Source organism: Melospiza melodia, chromosome 13 (assembly GCF_035770615.1).
Source record: "Melospiza melodia melodia isolate bMelMel2 chromosome 13, bMelMel2.pri, whole genome shotgun sequence".
Classification (NCBI taxonomy): domain Eukaryota; kingdom Metazoa; phylum Chordata; class Aves; order Passeriformes; family Passerellidae; genus Melospiza; species Melospiza melodia.
This window is the reverse complement of record NC_086206.1, coordinates 18474566-18494897: the sequence shown is the minus strand read 5'-3', so window position 1 is coordinate 18494897 and position 20332 is coordinate 18474566. Positions and strand designations below refer to the sequence as shown.

Here is a 20332-nt window from a genome sequence, read left to right as displayed (position 1 = left end):
TTATGTGTCTGGATGGTATCTTAGGGGATGCCTCAAGGCTATTTCAAACCCACTCTCCTGCTATAGACAGGAGACAGGGAAATCAGCTATGACTGAGGGATGCCCTCCATACCAGACACTGCACATCTGCACAGGTGCAGCAGCTCTGTATAACCAGGTACAGCACCAGGTCCATCTTGAAATTTCTATTTAAGAGTCCCAGAGGTTCACCAGCAAGAAATCATTCCTGAAGAAAAAAATATTTTAGTACTTGCAGAATTCTTAGAATCTGCTTAGTTCTAACTCTTGCCAGCCATCCATCAAAAATACAACAGAGCCTACTGCATCTACTTCTGTCAAGGTTTTGCAAAACAGAAAGGAGTTTTGCAGAGTTTTAAGTAGCTTTGACACTGAATCCACTCTCTGGCATTCCCCAAGTGGCTCAGTTCTGCAAATGAAAAATGGAATACAATGGAATACAAGCCAGACTTTGATCATGTAATTCTTCATTGTTTTTCTATTACAGCTCTCTCTCACAGACAGCTGGGACTGCTGATGTGAGCTCAGGAGCATTTCTGCTGCAGCCAGGCAGTGCTGGGCAGGGTCTCCCCACTGCCAAAAACATCTCAACCTCTGCACAGGTCCCAGCAGACTGCTGTGAGTGTGCTCCATGGTCCAGGCTCATGACAAACACAGCAGGATGTGGGACAGCCACTTTGATCCAGGGAGGTGCTGTGAGGGCACATGGTGGGACATTCAGCTGTGGGACCTCCACAGCACCAGGGAATCACAGACTCACTAAAGCTGGAAAAGACCTCCAGCATCATCAAGCCCAACCTTTGACCCAACATCACCTCGTCAACTAAACCACAGCACTGCCATGTCCAGTGATTTCTGGAATACCTGGTGCTGGTGACTCCAGCACTTCCCTGGGCAGCCCATTCCAACGCTTGACAGCCCTTCCCATGAAGAATGTTCAGCAGCAAGTCCAGAAACTCTCATGTCCACCCAAATTGACAAGAGTCAAGGGCTCCTCAGCCCCTCTTAAGTGTCCCAGACCTCTGCAGAGCTTCACACTCTGGGGTGACACTTGCAGGCACCTCCTGAGAGAATCTCAGGATGGTTTGGGTTGGAAGAGACCTTGAGGATCATGCAGTTCCATGGGCAGGGACGCCTTCCACTAAACCAGGTTGCTCCAAGGCCAGGGATGGGGCAGCCACAGCATCTCTGGGCATGCCATGCCAGGGCCTCACCACCCTCAGAGGGAAGAATTTCTTCCTAATATCTGATTTAGCCCTACTCTTTCAGCGTGAAGCCATTCGCCTTTGTCCTGTCACTACATATATCGCAAACAGTCTTGCCTCATCTTTCCTCTGAGCTCCCTTCAGCTACTGGAAGACCACAACTTTTCTCTTTTCCCGGATGAACAATCCCAGTTCTCCCAGCTGGAGGCAGCTCTGCAGGTGGGGTCTCACCTGAGCGGGGCAGAGAGGCAGAATTGCCCCCTTCCCTGGTGTCCACACGGGGGGATCAGCCCGGGGAAGCCACTACAGGGCCGGGGAACGGGGGCATCAGGGGCAGGGTAAGGGGGGTTCAGGCCGGGGAATGGGGGGATCAGGGCCGAGGCATGAGGGATCAGGGCTGGAGCAGGTCCAGGTCCCAGCCACCAACATCCCCGAGCTCGTCTCCCACTGCTGCTCCAGCCCGGATCGATCCCGGGGGCTGCGGTACAAACACCGGGCCGGGGCAGGCTCCGATTTCACCACCGAGCCCCCCATCTCAGAGGCTGTGCGGGGAGGGCAGCAGCATCACCGGCCCGGCAGAGAAATCCACACCAGCACAGGCTGACAGCAACACAGGCCCAGCTCCCGCCGCCATCTCGGGCCGCCCCCGCCCCGCCCGGCTCCATTTCCCGGGATCGGGAGCGGCGCCGCCCCGGGAATCGGCAGGGACGGGCCGGGCCGGCAGCGCCGCAGGTACGGGAGGCCCGGGGCTGGCACGGCGCTCCCTCATCGGGAACGGCCTCCCTCCCTCCCTTGGGAGCCATCCGGGCCCTGAATCGCCTCCTGCTCCCCGGGGAAGGGCCGGAATTAAAGCGCGAACGAGAGCGGTGAATAAGGACGGGAATGTGCAGCGATGGTAAACGCGGACTGGTTTTTATGGGTGTGTTTGCGGTGTGTTTTGTAGGTCAGTTCCAGCACACGGTGCGAAAGGAAGGAGGATGGAAGAAGGAAACGCTGCCAAGGAAAGAGTCCTCATTACTGGAGGAGGGGGTTATTTTGGCTTCCGGTTAGTGCATTAAATAGTTAATACATACAGGAATAAATATAAGAGGTTGCTGCTGGGGAGGCAGCAAAATCCACCTGTAAAAGGGAGACCTGTGGGCCTGAGACACCTGATCCAGGTGTTCCCATCTTCTGGTTCACCCGGGGTCTCAGTTTTAAACAACCTCAGTCACTCTGTTTCCAGAGGCTGTAAGTAAAGCTGTTATCCCCTTTCCAAATGTCGGGCAGCAGCTGCCTGGCAGACATTTATTTACCTGTGTGCTCACCTCTGTAGAGGGCTGGGATCACCACCGTCAGCCCGCTCTGAAGGACAAGCCTACACTTGTTTTCTTTTCACCTGCAAATAGTTACACGTATGCTTAGCTCTACAGGTTAACAACTCCAGCTGAACTCTCAAGAATATATTACTTTCATGAACAGTGGTGGTTTAGGATTAGGGTTGTTAATAAGGTGCACATATCAGTGGAATCCATTTTCCCTTGCTGCAGCCCATGTAAAGAAAAAATCCTATTTTGAGCCCTAGACTATAACTGCTCACAGAGGGAGAGAGATCACAGTCAGAACCAGAAAATAAAGTCAATTTCAAGTCAGGGGAAGGAAAAAAAAATTCTCAGGAGATGCCTATCTGACTTCTGCTTGGCTTTTCCCTCCACTCTCACACCCTTAAAGCACAGTAGACATACAAAAATGTAGGAAAGGGGAAGAGAAACACCAGAGTTACACTTTGTGTCAATACCTGTGACTTGGAGTGAAATGCAGACATGTGGCAAAGCATTCATAGCAGCTTAGAAGCTTCTCTCCCACTCCTCTGTAAATTTTGAACACAATGGCGAAGACCACCCTGTTGTTTTGCCAGAACTGGGATGGTACAAAAGCAGTAAGATAAAACAAGTAAAGCTTGTTTTTATAAAAAATATTTGGCAATAGTCACATGTTTGAAAATTGCTGTTGCTAATCTCTTCAGAATTTTCATTTACAGCAGTTCTCCCTCTTTTTTCTTTTTCTCCGAGTATTGATGGAATGTGAGAAATCAGTTCAGTACCTAAACTATCACAGCTGAATATTCCCTGTAGTGGGGGGCTGAGAATTTAAAAGACTCCCACCAGAAAAATAATCAGCATAAAAACAGTTAATAGTCTTCTCCCCCTTCCAGGTGAGATGTTTCATGCACCACGGTGCCATATCCTAACTCATGGTTTCTGTCATGTTTCAGTTTAGGTTGTGCCATATATCAAAAGGGAGTGGATGTGATCCTCTTTGATGTGGTGAAGCCCCTTCAAACCATGCCAGAGGGAATGAAGTTCATGCAGGGGGATATCTGTTGCCTGTCAGAAGTGGAAGAAGCTCTCAGAGATGTAATCTGCGTGTTCCATATCGCTTCCTATGGAATGTCTGGCAGGGAGCAGCTGAACCGAAAACTTATAGAAGACGTTAACGTGAAAGGAACAGAAAATGTCATCCAGGCCTGCAAGAGCAGGGGAGTGCCCAGCCTGGTTTATACAAGTACCTACAATGTGATATTTGGAGGCCAGATTATAGAAAATGGGGATGAGTCTCTGCCTTACCTACCTCTGCACCTTCACCCTGATCACTACTCCAGAACGAAATCTTTAGCTGAAATGAAGGTGCTGGAGGCAAACGGTGCTGAGCTGGGAAATGGGAGAGGTGTCCTGAGGACCTGTGCTCTGCGGCCAGCAGGGATCTACGGGCCTGGGGAGCAGAGACACCTGCCAAGAATAGTCAGCTACATTGAAAGGGGACTGTTTAAATTTGTCTATGGAGACCCTCTGAGTCTGGTGGAGTTTGTACACGTGGACAACCTGGTCCAGGCTCACGTCCTTGCCTCCGAGGCCCTCAGAGCCAGCAAGCAGCACATTGCTGCAGGCCAGGCCTATTTCATTTCTGATGGCAGGCCTGTCAATAACTTTGAATTTTTCCGACCACTGGTGGAAGGTTTGGGTTACAAGTTCCCAACCTTGCGCCTTCCCCTCTCCCTTGTCTATTTTTTTGCATTCCTTACCGAAATAGTTCATTTCCTTGTGGGGCACGTTTATAACTTCCAGCCCCTCCTCACTCGCACAGAGGTTTACAAAACTGGTGTCACACACTACTTCAGCATGGAGAAGGCCAGGAAGGAGCTGGGCTATGAGCCCCAGCAGTACAACTTGGATGAAGTGGTGGAGTGGTTTAGAGCCCAGGGATGTGGATCAAAGCCAAGAAATTACACCATGATGCACCTGGTTAGGGATGGAGGACTGCTTGTGCTGCTGATTGCTGTGCTGGTCTCCTGGCTTCCATCTGCAGCGACATTTTCACTCTGAAAGATGAAATGCTGAGGACAGAATTTAGTTATGTTCTCTGCTTACTCTTGGTTTTGACAGACAGGTAATAAAAGATTTTTTTAAAAATACATACTTGTGTGATTGAGGTAAATAACAGCTTTATCCCCAAGGAATGGAACTGCTGAGTAAAAAGGTGCCATTTTTTATATATTCATTCTCTTCAAAGTGAAATTGATCAGATCACTAACAAGATGAAGCTCAGTATTACTGCAAACAGCATTTTACTCTCGGGTACAACAGCACAATACAGTGAATGGAACAAATGTCCTTAGGCTGACTCTTCCTTCCTGATGGGATTTTACTCCTGATCCCTGCCCTTTATTCCTAAAGAGTTTGTGTTACATGATCCAGAGGAGAATAAAGTTATTCTTTGATCTCATTCCAAACCCCAGTTCTTCTTCCCAGCTTGGGTGTATATATGCCTAACCAAGATTAACTGATAAACTTCTAGACAATAAATAAATGAGGTTTTTACATGAATACATTCTGGTGTGCTTTCCTGAGTTAACTCTGAGATCTAATGACATTTCTGGAAAATGCACCATGCTTAATCTAAATTACCACAAAGTGCTTGAAGCACCACAGATTTGTAGATTTTTCTAACAGTAAAATATGCCTGTTTAAAATGAATGAGCCAGCTGAAAGTGCATTCATAAATAAAACCTATGATTTTTCCCAGCATTATTGAGTGGTTAAACAAATAATTCATCAAAGACATTTGGTGAGCGATTGCGTTCACGTTGCACTATTTCTAAAACACTTTTAGCCATTAATAATATTTCTTTAACACCTGACACCATCTAAATAGACTTTCAGCTTTGTGATACGAAGATAAACACTTGCTACAAGGAAACTCATAATTTTGTGGAATTTCAAGATTAGAAGGTAAGACTAAAAGTACAGGTCACAGCTGTCCCATGCAATTCCATCTGCCAATCTAATACATAAACTGAGAAACTTCAGCTCAAATTTTAAACACAAAGTTGTTTTCCCTTAACTCATCAGCATTGCAGCTTCTGTACCCCTTGATAAAAGCAGAATCCTCACAGAATTTAAAACTTCTCTTTAAACTTTGGTCTTTCCATTTTAATTGCTGAAGCTACACTGATCTTAAATTAAGAGTAACTTCCAGATACTTCTGTTCAACTCTGCTGCAACCAAAATGGGGAAGTAATGAATAAGAAGCAGAGCAGTTCCATTGCACTGTTAAAGGATTCTCAGAAAACAAGAGGCCTAAAGAGAGGAACCAAGCTAGAAATCCACAGCCACCCCTGCTTAGATTTTTACAGCCCATGGTGACTAAAGACAGCATTATTTTTTTACTGTTCTCTTCCTGATAATTTTACCTTAAAAATAAAACCCAGCCCACGCTATTGATAACTTTTTGTATTTTTATGCTTAAGATCTTACTTTTCTCCCTCATTCTCCTACCAGTAAGTACACCATGAAAGAAACTAAATTTAATACTTAGCTTGAGGGACAGCTCAAGAGAGAACTCACTTTTTTTCCCCTCTCTAATAGCAAATAAGCTGTTTCTGTAGCAGGAGTGTTGCACTCTCTTATAAAGAGCTTATGTGTCTCCAACTGAGCGCTGATGGCACAGGGGCCACTCTCCAGGAGTCATTAATATACAACACCATCTGCAGAAAGAAAAAATCTTCTTTTTAATAAAACAGAAAAAAGACATCCATGACCTCATGAAAGCACTGGGCCGATGCTCTCTTTCCAACAGCTCTGTTTTTTCAAGTGGAAACCACTTTGTTCTTTTCCCCTTTAAGTTCTCTGGCTTTGACACAGTGTTATCAGAAATAGATTACAAAATTCTAATGCCAGCAGAAGACAAAACCAAAATGTAGAAGAAATTGCACAAGCCTGTTGCACAGAAACAGCATTGGTACTTCATGTCAAGTCTTCTAAAAAAATGGTTTTAACATAGGGAACTGAACTCCTGTGCCCCAGAGGAATTTTCCCTGCTATTTGTCATCTTTCAGCAAAGCTCAGCTACTGCTATTTATAATTATCTCAATGGTGGGGTTATGAAAATCATCTATGGAAGGGTCCTTAAGCCAAGAATCCTAAATCCACACTGTCAATACCAGCTGAGGTGCAGGCCCTGGTCAGGTTTGAGGTACAGCAGCAGCTCCTGACAAGACAAAAAAGCCCCACGAAACCCCAAATACCAGAAGTCCTGCAGGAGCTGAGCTCAACACGTGAAGCTTTTCATCTGCCGGGAGTCAAGGCCAGAACCCTGATAACAGAGCAGGAGGAATTGTTTTGTCCCAATGGCCCAAGAGTGCTCCAGCACACGGGATTAATGTGGGGACACACCCCGAGCCATCTTCAGAGCACTGATTAATTCCCCATCAATCAGCTCCAGCTGTTAAAAAAACCTAAGTGCTGACCACAGCAGAGGTGAAGGATACACTTACTCTTTCCAAAAGGAAAACAGGCAGTCTGTGGCTTAAAAAGATACTCTAAAATTGCTTGAAAATTCATCCCTGTAAAGACAGTCACAGCTGCTCTATTTGAAGTATTTTACAACAAGAATTCTCTCTCCTTTCTCCTGTTTTTTTTTTTTTTTATCATTACTCCTCATGCATGAATATCTGGGTAAATTAGGGTAACTAATTCAAGTGTTGTGTCCCTTTTCAAATTTTCATCTTACCTATTTTCCTGAAACTGAATTACCAGAAATGCACCTAAAAATTGGAAGAGCAGAATGAAAATACAGCTCAGATTCAATTTTTCCTAGTCCTCAAAATTACTGAACAATTGATAGGTGCCTCACTATAAAGGATGATGCTGATGTTTAAAGTGAATAGTTTAAGAATGCTTGGTCAGCTACTTCACCTCAGACACAGCATTTCAAGGTACAAATTTGCAAGATATACATGAAAATTTATACTTCTCATGTGCATTTAAATATATTTATTTTAGATGCTTAATCAAACCAGATTTTTCTAAGTCCTTCTCCTAAGGGACCCAACCAAAATGTCCCTTTGTTTCTATTTATTACTGATTTCCACATACTTTCCAAAGTGCAGTGTCGTATTAAATAATTCACTATGTGCTCTTCAGAGAAAAGGGTCCTGAAGGCTGATAATTTACACATATTGTAAAGAATCTGAGGATTAAACTAATTCAGGAGTACAGAAGTGTTGGGGGAACTACTGCTTTACTTTAGTCAAGCTCACAATTCTCGTTTTTGCTGGAGTAACAGCTAAAAATGTAAACTAGCATTGAATTCAACTGCTTTTAATTTAATTTAAATTATTTTAAAACTAATAGCTGAGAATGTTTATAAATGCTGTTATAGATCAGAAGACAAATTCATCTCTGAACTGTAATTTTCATTATATTTAACTTCTATTTCTGAGGCTATAAAGGGAATTTCAGTCTGGAACAAAGCAACTAGTTGGACTGCAGTTAAAAATGCTGACACATGACTGTAACAGATCTCAACCACTGCACTTCAGCTTCCACACCACATTCAGATTTTTCCAGCTGGTCTGGAGAATTCAAACATAATGGATGGTACACAATTCACATCTTCTCAGAGGTTAAAGAACTGCAAAACTAACAAAATGCTTTCAACAGAGAAATATATATATATGTTGGGGCAGAAAATCGTGACAATACAGGCAACAAAACACCTAAATGTAGTAATTTTTTAGACTCCAGAACTCATGCATTCCAATACTCACTAAGGTGATAAAGACTCTTTGTCTGATTTAATGACCTTCCTGAAGAATTGGGCTGCAGACACCTCATATGGATTCATGTTCAATATGCATACAATTCTGATCAAAAGATGAGAAAAAATCTGTTCCCAAGACTCCCAACAATTAAAAAAATCACCACATAAAGACAGTGCACCCACCCAGCAGCAGTTCTCCCAGCAATGTCACAGGCAGAACGTGTTCTGATAAATATTTTTTGTAAACATCAATATTACTGTCCTTCCAAATTACCACAAAGTTTGTATCTGTCTCTCACTGAAAAAGGTTGGTTTGGAGTCACAAGTTAAACTCGATCTTTGACCTTTTCCTTCTGCCTCGTGTGTTTGGAGCCAGAGGAAGTGCCATGATAACCATGTCTACTGAAACAATCTCTAAGTCAGTTCATCTTAAAAACACAGAAATGCCCTTCTTCCAACCTCTAGCAGAGCACACCATACCACACCAGCAGATCACTCTTCAGTAAGAACTCACTGCTTCAAATGACTGGCAAAAGTAATGAAATTCAACAAAACAATGCTTAAACAAAAAAGCACCTGGCATCATTCACATCAACATGAGATATCAACAATTTTTTATTAAAATAAGTTATTTCAATGATTTAAAAGAATATAACAATTTAACAATTGTTAACTTCAAAAATGTATAAATGTTTTCCCTCCTGGATTAAAAAAATTTGCACACACATTCAAACCTACTTTCATACTCAAACAGCTGCAACTGTGATAAAGTTGCCTCAGAGCCTGCCCCAAGGAAGAACTGAGAGGTGAGGTCTTGCAGATAAAACACAGAGTGCAAAACCAAGAGCAGAGTTAGAAAATAGCCTTGCCCACCACTTGCAAGTCAGCAGAAGACTCATTGCAGTATTTTCATTCTGCACACAGTGTAACACCATATTCTGGGGAAAAGTTTTACCGTAAAACAAAATGCATTTGCGTAAATACTGATGGAGTGGCTCTTATAACCCCTGACATTATGCATGAGTGGAGAATGTGCACAGCACTTTTCAAAGGACTACAAAATGAGCTAATTCTTAAATATTTGCACAAGAGCAGCGTGAGGGACTCACTCCTGTGTCCATCACACAGTGGCTGTGCTGTGTCAGGAATACACACCCCAGTGAAGGAAGCCAGGACAAATGGACAGTTTGCTTGGGTCTGCTCTAGAACTGAGCTTAAAAAGAATTCTGACAGGCAGAACAATCCACACCTGGATAATGAAGATAAAACCAGCTCTATACAGCAGTCTAGGTTATAGCTTCACCTCCCAAATCCACAGCTGATGTTGATTTTTTTTTTTCTTTGAGCAGGGTTTACACCCATCTAATCCTTGAACAGGTCAATCACAGCTGGGTACTGATTTCAGGAAGGAGGATGAAAAGGAGAGAATTGCCTTTAACTTTTCTCTGTTTTCAGTTGGGTGATTAGTAATTAATTTCTTTATAATAAAAGATTTACAGAAGCCACCCCATTGTGGGATACACTATTATAACACTTTCATCTCTGAGACAAGACTGTCTTTGCAGAATAGCTAAAGCCTCAAGCGGGTTCCTCAAACCATCATCTGTGAATGCACAATGGCATCAATTAAGAGCCTCTTGAAACAACAGAACTCACAGCACGGGGAGCAGGAGAAACTGAAAATTGCTGAGGCAGCTGCATCAGGCCATGAATCCCAAATCCGTGCAAGTCCTCTGTGATCAGAAGTACAGCTCTGTGGAAGCAGTATTTTATGCCTCAGGCAGTCACTCCAAAAACTGAGCTCCTCTGCACACATTTGAACACTGAAATTGGGAATATAGATAGCAAAACTCGTCCCATGTAGAGATACAACAAACAGAAATTTGATGGTAACAATACAGCACAAGCACAAAGGACCAACACATACACAAATGATGACAACTGCTGTTAAATATTCCATCGAAGGCCTTTAGTTCTGCTCTGGCAGGAAAATACACTTGCTAATCTAACAAGTATTCTCATCTGCAGCTTCATGTTCTTGATTTGATTAAAGGCACCAGAAGGATGTACCTCTATATTTGTGCACACTATCATTCTTGGATTAGTTACATTTTGGGAAAACAGTCTACATTTACAGAACACTATCATTCCACTATCGTCTATGTAGGATTGCAAGATTAAAAATTGACAGTTCATTTAAAAATTCATTTCTAAGCACATTAGCAGCTGAAAGGATTTGCAGAAATGATACTGTACAAAAGTAAGTGCTCCTCAGAATTTTAAATACCTTCCCTTTCTGCAAACAAATAGATATCTCTTACTGCATATCTTAAAATTTTTCCTTCCAGTGCCTCAAGGCTGTGAACAGAAGTTCACAGGGGCTATGAATAGAGGTTCACACATTGCTCCTTTCTTGAACCTTTAAAGGGAGTTCAACAAGAAAAACACAACTACAGTAACAGAGGGTATTTGCTTTCAACAAAATTAAAATATTATCTTGTTCTTGAAAATGTAACAGAAAATTTTTAATAAGAGACAATAGCTGCCCAAAATATTTTATACAGTATCAGCAGCACAATCTGCTGTCTTGAGGATTGTAACATACATGACGTGACAATGCTGGTGTAGAAGTGCTTTTACAGCATTTAATAAATTAAAAACTCACTACTAGTTAATCTTGAGGAGCCAGGTTGTTGGAAGTGGTGTGATTCCATGCATGCAAATTGTTGTGACTGTCTTATCTGTGACACTGTGCCTGTGCACACACATGCAGGAGATGATTTGTACTTCAGGTATTGATAATGAGAAGTGAGGTCCATCCAACTACACATCCTCAAGTTTTAAAAATCTTGAATACACAGAAGTTCTGGCCTGCACAGAGGGTATGCTTTGTACAGAATATAAATTATTAGATATTAAAACAGTTTTCCTTAGAAGAAAAATTATAAAGGAAATCCGTATTTCCTCTTCCTTCTCTTCTTCCAGTCATTCTGTCTGATGAGACCGTCACTGAGTTGGATGACCAGGATAAATTCATCTCTTCCTGAATTGCACAATAAAGCACACATCAAAGAATGATGGGCTCTAAGAGTAGAATTTGCTGTTACTGACTTTCTTCTCCTTTAATCTTAAGGGAAAAGAAAAGGAAAAAGTCAAGCCTAATAGGATTTCTCACAGGAAAACAGTCTACCAAATTCAATGTACTTGGATACCAGTGGCAAGTCATGTATCAGCAACAAGTACTGAAATTTTTCCCTCAATAAATGGGAGTAAATAAGTGATTCACACAGCTGCTCAGCACACACAAAAAAGAGCAAGAATATTTAAAGTCTTGAGATCTATTCAAAACTTCCCCTTGGTACATGAAGCCTCCCTCTATCTCCCTCACACCCAGCCAAAAGTGGCAGCAAAGGAGAAGGAACCTTCCCCTAAGCTCTGGATAATGCACTGACACTGAACTGACAATGCTGTGCTGTTACAACTCAATACTGGCTTTATCTTTTGTGCTTTGTGTATCTGTTCCCACATATCTCATATGTGCATGACATTTCCTGGGACATAACTCTGATAGTGTAGCAAGAGTGAAGAGGTTTATTTATTTGTCTGTATATACTTCCAGGCTTTCCTCCCAGAGAGCAGCAGAGAGGGATATAAAACCTGCCAGGATTACAAGTGTCACTGTGATCACTGCCACTGAGATTCCACTGCACACATTCCTCAGCTTCTGCTGGCCTCTAGTGGCTTGAGGCCCAGCCTGGCTTCTCCACAGCCCTTTCTCATTCCAGATGAGCTCATTCTACCCTCACCACTCTGTAGATGCTCCCTTTGGTATGGCTGAGGTTTCTTTACCATAAATCCTGTCTAGACAGAGCTGCCTTGGAAAGGAGAATGATCATCAACCCACCTGCGGTTGCAAGTCTCTTGATAAATCTGTAGTTTGTGCTCATTGACGTTGAATTCTTTCAGAATTGCATCCCTGCTGGGGTTCCTCAGGTTCATGTGGCTGTCATAGAGGAACAGCTGGGTGTTCAGCTCCTCCTGGCGCTTCCGAAGCTGCCGACAGGAGGAATAAAGCTCCTCTTCACTTTCCTTCAAAGGAACATTGGAAATCAAGGTGATTTGTAAAAATCATTCCCAAAATGATACAGAACCAGCAGAGTTTGGGGGATGAGTTTGTTTTCCTAACCATATTTTAAAACTGCATAGAACATTTTATAAAATTAGTTTGATTGGATGTTTATAGAATGTTTCTGGAAACAAACTAACTTAGAAAGCACTAAAAGAAACCCTCAGCCCCACAGTAAGACCAGCCATACCCTCTGACAGGGGCATGAGGGACATTCTAGCACAGATCATAAAATTTGTGTATCTAAGCACTTCTATTGGAATATCTTTCCTTAATAGTCTGTTGAGGAAAGAACAGAAAATAGTGCATCATGATGCCTTATCAGATTATAATAATATTAAAAATACACTTTTAAATGTTTAGGTTTTGGCTCTTCCATCATATTTGCCTATCATGTGACAAAGTGACAATCCTGGGGATTTTCTGTTGAAATGTAGACTAAAGGTCAAAATACTGACTGGTAAATAGGACCCCTTACAGCAGCAAATACTCAGATGTACCAAGAAAGAAGGACAGATCCTGTATTTTTATGTGACTATGGCAATTCAGTACTTGCAAAGGAACTGAGTAGGTCTGAGTTTCTATTGTGGCCCACAGTAGAAGGTCTCAAAATATTTTACAACCATAAGCAATCATCATGATTCCCTTTAGGACTTCAAATTATTTTAATACTTCAAAACTTTGGATGCAAAAGCTGCCTCTTTATAGAGTTACTAGTGGGGAACAGAACTGGCAGGACTGAAGTCTTAATTTTCACATCAGCAGCAAAACAAGATACTCCTTCTACAAGAAATGACATGCAATCAATAAATGTAATAAATCCAAACATTTTCAGAGGCAGCATACTAATAAGAATGCCTCTTTCTGCATTCAGTACAGATTTAGGAAAATTGATAGCTTAGCAACATACCCAAGAGGTTTCAGTTACAGCAACAAGATCCTTTCCTAAACCCTTTTTACCTCCTGAAATACATTCCTCTGCAGGCATGGGTTGGAGCAACTGAAACAGCCTCACTGCTATACTGCTGATTAAGACTTAAAGATAATTTATTTAATTTTTGTTTGTAAAGGGGTAGGAAACTTTGTATTCCCAAATCACAAAAGAAATGCAGATTGCTAATTATCAATTTGCAGGTGTAATCATCAAGATGCATATGTACAGTGGTTAGTTCCTGTAAATAAATGTATCCACAAAGGTACAGCTTAAATTGTATTTTAAGATGTCCACTTCAATCTTGAAGTTAAGAACATATATAGCATTGAGGCTGACTGTAGTCAGACAAAGCTGAAGAAGTACATGCACTTTCTGAAGGAAGTAAATCAATTTTCAAGCAAATAAGACATGCCTTTAAGTGCAACAACCACCTCAGTATAGTATGATTCCTACAACATCAAAAAACATGTTTAAGTTGTACAGCAACTAAGGCCCCACATAATAATTCACAAATGTGTATATTTATGTCTAAAATGTTTTTGCTTTACTATTCCTGATAAACTTCACAGCCATCTGTAATTCTTCATTACAATTCTGTATTTCATCTCCAAGCACATGCAGATGGGCTCTGTATATAAGCAGATATTGTTAAATGGCATTATTTTTGGAAGGCCTGTTATTAAATGTCATTATTTTATGGAAGGCCATGACTTCTTAAAAAGAAGCAGAGGAACAGAGGAAGCCTTGATGTTTTCTGATGCTTCATGAATGACCTGGCAAAAGTTCTAGAGTTGACAACTGTGGTGAGTCTGGGCTTGTTGCAGGCTGCCAAACAAAAGGAAGTTTTTGGAAGTTGTCCTGCACTGCATTGCCACGAGGCATTGTAAAAATACCGAGCTGAGCTGCATCTTCATTTGGCTTGACAAGCAGAAGGGGATTCTAGAGTGTGAAATGTGCTCCTGTCAAAGGAGTCAGTGCTGACAGATTGGGGGACAGACTGCTGCTATGAACAACATTTGAGAGCTGCTCCTGCCCCAGGCAATAATGATCTGGATTCCTGAAGAGAAACCACAGCAGGAGGGGTTTGCAATGTATCCACAAGTGATGTCCATGCTCAGCATTAGGCAATGGTGACTTTGTCAGTTTTCTCTAAGGGATCAAGCCCAGAACCAGCAATTTACCAGGCCTCCCCTATGAGACTTGAGTCACTGAAATATGAGCAATTTAAATATTATCTTGAAAGGATACAGGTCTCCTCTTCACACACACACATCCCTAGTCTCAGCTTCTGACCCTCTCCTGCTCTCAGATCCCTTGGCTGGCCCACAGAAGGAACTTAGAGAACCTACCACAGCTTTCAAACACTGTCATTGCACACATTGTCATTTTACACCAGGTGTTATAAGGGGGCTTCATAAAAACCTCCACAAAGAATGTTTGAAAAAGGCTTCCACTCCTCTGGGAAGAACAGTGGGACTGAATTTAGAAATTTCCAGTTCAGCGTATGCAACTGCAGGTACAAGTCCCTCCACAGACAAAATGACTTTGAGTTCACAGAAGCTGATGTTTCAATCAGGAAAATAATGTCACTAGTGTGAAGTGCAGCGTGGGCCTGAATGGTTTGACAGACTAAAAATAAGAACTTGAAATTTCTTTTTCTCTGAATCAGAAGGGTGCTGGAAAGCACCCTGAAATAGCCACTTCCCAGAAGCATCTTTAAACTTTCATCATATCACAAGTGTATTTAAATTATGTAATATATTATTGAGAAAGAGTCTGAAAAATATCCTACAAATCAACATATACAGCAGCACCCTTGGAACACCAACAAATACTGTTCACAGATCAGCTGCTTTAATGCCTGGATTCATGAGCATCATTATTTTTCCCCCATGTATTTTAAAATACTACTATTTCAAGTAGGTGTTCAGAGAGGCTTAAAAGGAGGAGATTAGCAGTTCTTTAAGAACCAGATAGGTCTTCTACTTGATGGGTTGTTTATTTTAATGAAATACTAGGAGAAATTACTACCTTCTACTGCTGAAGTGATTTCTTTTTATGTAGGACCTTTAAAAACAAAAAGATTAATCTATGAAACCAAAGCTGATTTTAGCTAGCTTTGCATGGCATCAGTCAGTTAACAAGGAAAGACAACGACCATGCTGTTACAGCAAAAACTATTGGAGGTAATGAGGCTTTGTTTGTGTGTTATTTCTTTTAACAACCGTGTAATCTGTCCACCCAGAGGGAGAGGAACTCAATTTGTACTATTTGTGTTCCCCAGTACCTGCAGAAGAAATGCTTGACAACAGCACATCAGACACAGAAGAGAAAACTGAATCCTCAGTTCCTGGTTCCCACAAAGAACTGATAACAGACACCCTAAGTGCACACAACAAACCCCAGAGCTTCTCACCAGAACTTGCTGCATCTCACAGTGCACCAGCAGCGAGGCCAGCTCTATATCTTCACTGTAGCCATTCTTGAGAGGAACTGACCTAAAACCTGGGCCAGGGGAAGGAAAACAAAGGGCAATTACAGAATCCATCAAGGGGAAATTCGCAGTCATAGAAATGGTGCACACTTTGAACATTCTTCAGTGCTCAAATGCTCCTCTGCTGAGAGCAGGCTCTACTATGGCAATTGCAGAGAAGCAAAAGGCAAGACTGGCAAAATTGAGAAACACCTGATTTCACATGCTCTTGAAAAGTAAAGCCAGAGGAAGGAGCTTCAGCCAGGCAGGAGGGAGTCTGGCATCAGAGAGGAAGGCACAGCTCAGTAATGCTCAACAACACCTCATTATAGCTGCTGATCTCACCTGATTTGATTCCTTTGATGGGAAAAGTGGCATGTGCTAAGAAGTTGGGATCACTGAACATATCCTCCTCATAAACAACGAAGCGTAGGAACGCCAGATTTGGGTCGTAAATTTCAAATCTCACTTGCTCTGCATAAGGTGCCCAAATTGGATTAAGGCCATTGTCATCTGTAATGAAAAGGAAACATTTGCAGTATGAAGCAATAATTTCACTTCATTCACATATGAGTGTGTATCCCAGGAAGTTTTCTAGGGATACAGAAGCCCAAAAATCCTATTTGCCATCTGTCTCACGTTGTAACCTTGCTTCAGAAAGTTTGTGTTTGTTTACTTGGTGGTGGGGGTGGGAGGAAACTTGGCAGGGATGAAAATCCATGAAGAAAAGCTATTATTTGTATTCAAACATATAAAACCTCCTAGGACATGTATTTGTAAAGAGAAGAAAAAGCTAATTAATTTCTCACATTCATAAGCCTCATGTTCCATATCCAAGAGAAAGCAGGAAAAGCTCTAGGAAGACTCATGTACCTTGGTCCAATTTTTGTAGTTATGCACAGAACACCAAGATTTGGTTTATGTGACACAGCCAGGAAGTTTGCTTTCTAAACTCTTGGTCACTTCTCACAGAAAGTTTAAATAATAATCTTCTCCGAAGTACTGAGGAGCCACAATGCACATTCTGCTCCTGATGCTGTGGTTATTTTCCACTGGTGTCACTGGTTTGGATAATCATAACCAGAGCCTGTTTTTTACCAGAGGAACAGTGTTGCATCCATAAGCATGAAATGGTGAAATATGAAGCAGCTGAAATATTGCCCATTTCAGTACACTTAAGTTCATGCACACACAAACACATTCCTTATCCAGAACTCCCCAGGACTAAGCTTTGATCAAACTTCTAATGCATTTCAAGTTAAAATATTTTACAGTGCTGCCTCCATGGGGGTGCCAGTCTCAGAACCTCAGTTTAAATAAACACAGTCTGGAGCTCACAGTAGCAACTCCCCATTTGGGCCAGACTTTTGGGAACTGACTAGCACTGTTGGAGGCACTCCCAAGACAGTATTTTTTTAAAATATGCAAAGGCACAAACTTATGCATGTGCAACAACATAACAGAATGGGTCTCTTTTTTTCCCCAAACTGCAATAGTACTGTTTTTTTCTAAATTTGATATACATTGAAGTTTCTCAAATTAACAGGCCCCATGATAAGAAAAAGAACAAGAGTTCGTGACTCATCAGTCTAGAGCTACAGTTAACTTACTCCGCCTGCAATGTTCATCCTCTGCTCACTTTGTTTAAGTACCCTAGAAGTAGAACCATATCCCTGCAACACAGAAACCCACAGATACTCACTCACAACTGTTGTCTTGAATTTGCTGTTGTCATATTCAGCCCCACAAATTTCAACCTCTACAAAGGGACAGGCAATGCTTCTACCAAGTTTAGGGAGATGACGAGCACCCAAAACCTGCAAAGCAACTGTAAATTAGAACCACCTCCAAAGGAAACTTGATATCATTTTTGCTAACAGAAGGTAGCCTACAGAGCAAGAGGGGGGGAAAATCCAGAACATGGAAAAGCACACATTCTCTCTCTTGAATACGTTTGCATGTATTATCTGTGCCAACAATAACAACCTCTCCAGTAGTCTGGGTAACTCAATGATTTTCATTGTACGGAAAAAAAAGACAATGTAGCTGACATTCATTACACACAGTGTGCAGCTCCAGGCCAAGCCCGGAGCACAAGTTCTGTTATTTTTCTTCTGTGTTTATTACATACCCATTTCAAGACATTTCTGCTTTGCATTCACAGGCCCTGTTTACCTCACCTTTAAACTGTAGTGAAGAGTAATTAATGTGTTTCTTCTTTCTCAGAAAAAATACTTTTAAGGAACCTGTCTTACTGCATAGCAATTGAAAACAGAAACAAGTTCAGCCCTGTTTGGCACCCAGTCAAGATGGCAACATTTTCCAATCATAAACTCATCTCTTGAAGAAAAATGAGAATGACATTCAGATTAAGTCATAGTGCATTAAATATGAAGTGGGGGATCAGCTTATTAGGTTTTCTGTTTAGTTTCTATATTTCATTATAACTATCTTTCTTTCACACTCAAAATCCCTGAACTAGTTAGTCTGCTGCTAATCAATCTCCAATAGGACCTTTCTACTAAGAACTCATTTGATTGGAAATTCAAGTTAGTTAATTTGATATATTTATTAGCAATTACACAAAATCATCCCAGGATTGTGTTTTCAGTCCTATAGCATGTTCTTCATTAGCATGATAAAAACATGTATTTCTTTTCAGGAACCAGTGAAGTTAGTTTTATTCTCACACACTGACATTTAAAAACAGTATTTTGACAACCTGTCAGATCTTGCTCTGAAACATAATAGCTTTATTTTTAGTTTTATAGAGATTTATGACTTGTAAAAAATATAATTTACAAAAGAGATTTACCCTAACTGTCATAATCATCTGCAATTTCCTCTTGGAGTCATTTGGCATTGGGTCATACTCCTCATTTCTCATGCTCTCTGGCTGCAGCACGTAGCCAGTGCGTCCATTCAGGGAAAACAAGGCATGGTTCAACTGCATGTATTTATCTGGGGAGAGAGTTAAACAGTCACAGCACAAGATAGCCTGGAATAAAGCTAAGGAAATACCAGATTAATGGCTCCTCTCTGCAATTCTTTCTGGTCACCACTTCATCAGAAGGAGCTGGAAAGATGGGAGACACTGTTCCTTCAGTAACTGAACCTGACAGGCCATTTTTCACCAATTCCAATCCCAAAAATCCCATCTCCATCCCAGTTAGCTTCCTATCAGTGTATCACAAACTAGCTGGCCCTCACCATGAAGTGGAATACAGCCTTCCTTTGGCTGTATTCATTCTTCTGAAACTCACTTGAAATATATCTGCTTGCTTTCCACCAAGAGATGAAAGTGAAATAAATCTTTTACGGCTTGGGGGCAGCTGGGTCAGAGATAGGGCTTTTGGAGATCTATTTCTGGGGCCCAGCTCTGGATGGCAACCCACACATGAAAAACCAAATTTCAAACTTCTTCAGCTTCTTGCAGAGAAGTTCAAATAATTAGGATGGTGATTAGAAGGCAGAAGGGCCATAAAGGGGCTCATTTACAGTGACACAGAAGGTGGATTCGATTCTTTTTCAAAGGGAAAATTACCTGGAGTTTGGAAGTTCAGAGCCACCATCTGGGAGCCACAAAGCCAGAGGCGAAATGGGTCATAGTTGGATGAGTCAACCCTCTGTCCTTTGGGGTAGACACGAGTCAGCCCCTTCAGGTTGTACTTCAACAGCTCCAGTGGCTTTTGCTTCACAATGCTCTCTGCCTTGGTTTCCACAAAAGAACGGATTTCTCTGAAATCAGGATTGTCTACACAGGGGGAGGAGGAAGAAGAGTGATTACCAAAGGAAGAAAGAAGTTGACATTTATGCTGTATTTTCACCAAGACTTTGTTTTACTTTGCTTTGCCCTGTCCTTTAATGCAATAACTGGCACTGTTTTCAGGCAAAATGGTTGAAAATCAAGCCTGAAAGTTGAAATTGCCTTCCTGCCACATGCTTTACAGAAGGGCAGATAAGAGCCTGCAGTCATGTTCTCATCTCATCATTGCTAATAATGTACTTCTGATCACTATAACACATATTTAAATGAGACATCTTTTCCTGGGTCTAAATGGGGAGAAGAAAGGGTGAGCCAGGGTCAGCCAATGCCTCAAAAAATAACTATAATTATAATGTCTTAAATGCAGTGACAGCTTATTAAAAACATTTACAAAGAAACTTCAAGAAAAAGGGCACATTTACTGGCTTCTCCAGCAGCAATGACAAAAAACTGGAATTAAAAGTACGTATTTCATTGTCAGAATCCACAGCTTCACTTACACAGGCCCAGTCATGTTATGAAGCCATACATCATTCCAACAGCTTAGTCCTGGCAAACATGTTCTTACAGTAAAATTAACAAATGCACAGTAAACCTATTTATGAAGGGTTTTTACAAACAAATCACAAGTGTTCAGCCAGAGTTTTTAATCTCAAAAAAGTCAATTGAAATATAACTAGTGAGCTTCCCCAAGGAATATACAACTGAGAGGGTGTCTCTAGTTAACTAA

General features: G+C 41.6%; 2 protein-coding genes across 12 annotated transcripts in view; one reads left to right on the top strand and one right to left on the bottom strand.

Annotated features, from left to right (window-relative positions):
• The first annotated feature begins 1400 nt into the window (after positions 1-1400).
• SDR42E1 (short chain dehydrogenase/reductase family 42E, member 1) lies at positions 1401-5086 on the top strand. 4 transcript variants are annotated; one of them, XM_063168089.1, is made up of 3 exons: positions 1401-1442; positions 2167-2268; positions 3478-5086. In XM_063168089.1, exons 1-3 carry the CDS (start codon positions 1402-1404, stop codon positions 4583-4585), a joined length of 1251 nt encoding a protein of 416 aa, XP_063024159.1. In that variant the 5' UTR covers position 1401; the 3' UTR covers positions 4586-5086. The 4 variants fall into 4 exon arrangements, with proteins under 4 accessions (XP_063024159.1, XP_063024161.1, XP_063024162.1 ...); XM_063168091.1 differs by lacking the exon at positions 1401-1442 and adding an exon at positions 1913-1955; XM_063168092.1 differs by lacking the exon at positions 1401-1442 and adding an exon at positions 1978-2089.
• Positions 5087-8900: 3814 nt separating this feature from the next.
• The window catches only part of PLCG2 (phospholipase C gamma 2), a 68579-nt gene continuing 57147 nt past the window's right edge, over positions 8901-20332 (bottom strand). For all 8 annotated transcript variants that reach the window (XM_063168080.1, XM_063168082.1, XM_063168081.1 and 5 more), the window contains 7 exons: positions 19381-19590; positions 18652-18797; positions 17539-17653; positions 16182-16349; positions 15780-15868; positions 12208-12392; positions 8901-11430 (listed from right to left, as the gene is read on the bottom strand). In XM_063168080.1, the coding sequence (XP_063024150.1) occupies positions 11388-11430; positions 12208-12392; positions 15780-15868; positions 16182-16349; positions 17539-17653; positions 18652-18797; positions 19381-19590 (956 nt within the window). In that variant the 3' untranslated portion in view covers positions 8901-11387. The remainder of the gene's footprint in view (positions 11431-12207; positions 12393-15779; positions 15869-16181; positions 16350-17538; positions 17654-18651; positions 18798-19380; positions 19591-20332) is intronic.

Bases quoted from the DNA above. Each gene is read 5' to 3' on its own strand.
- SDR42E1 (XM_063168089.1), top strand. From the start codon at position 1,402: ATGAACAATCCCAGTTCTCCCAGCTGGAGGCAGCTCTGCAG. The intron at 1,443-2,166 runs GTGGGGTCTCAC...TGTGTTTTGTAG, and splicing joins AGCTGGAGGCAGCTCTGCAG to GTCAGTTCCAGCACACGGTG. The intron at 2,269-3,477 runs GTTAGTGCATTA...GTCATGTTTCAG, and splicing joins GGGGGTTATTTTGGCTTCCG to TTTAGGTTGTGCCATATATC.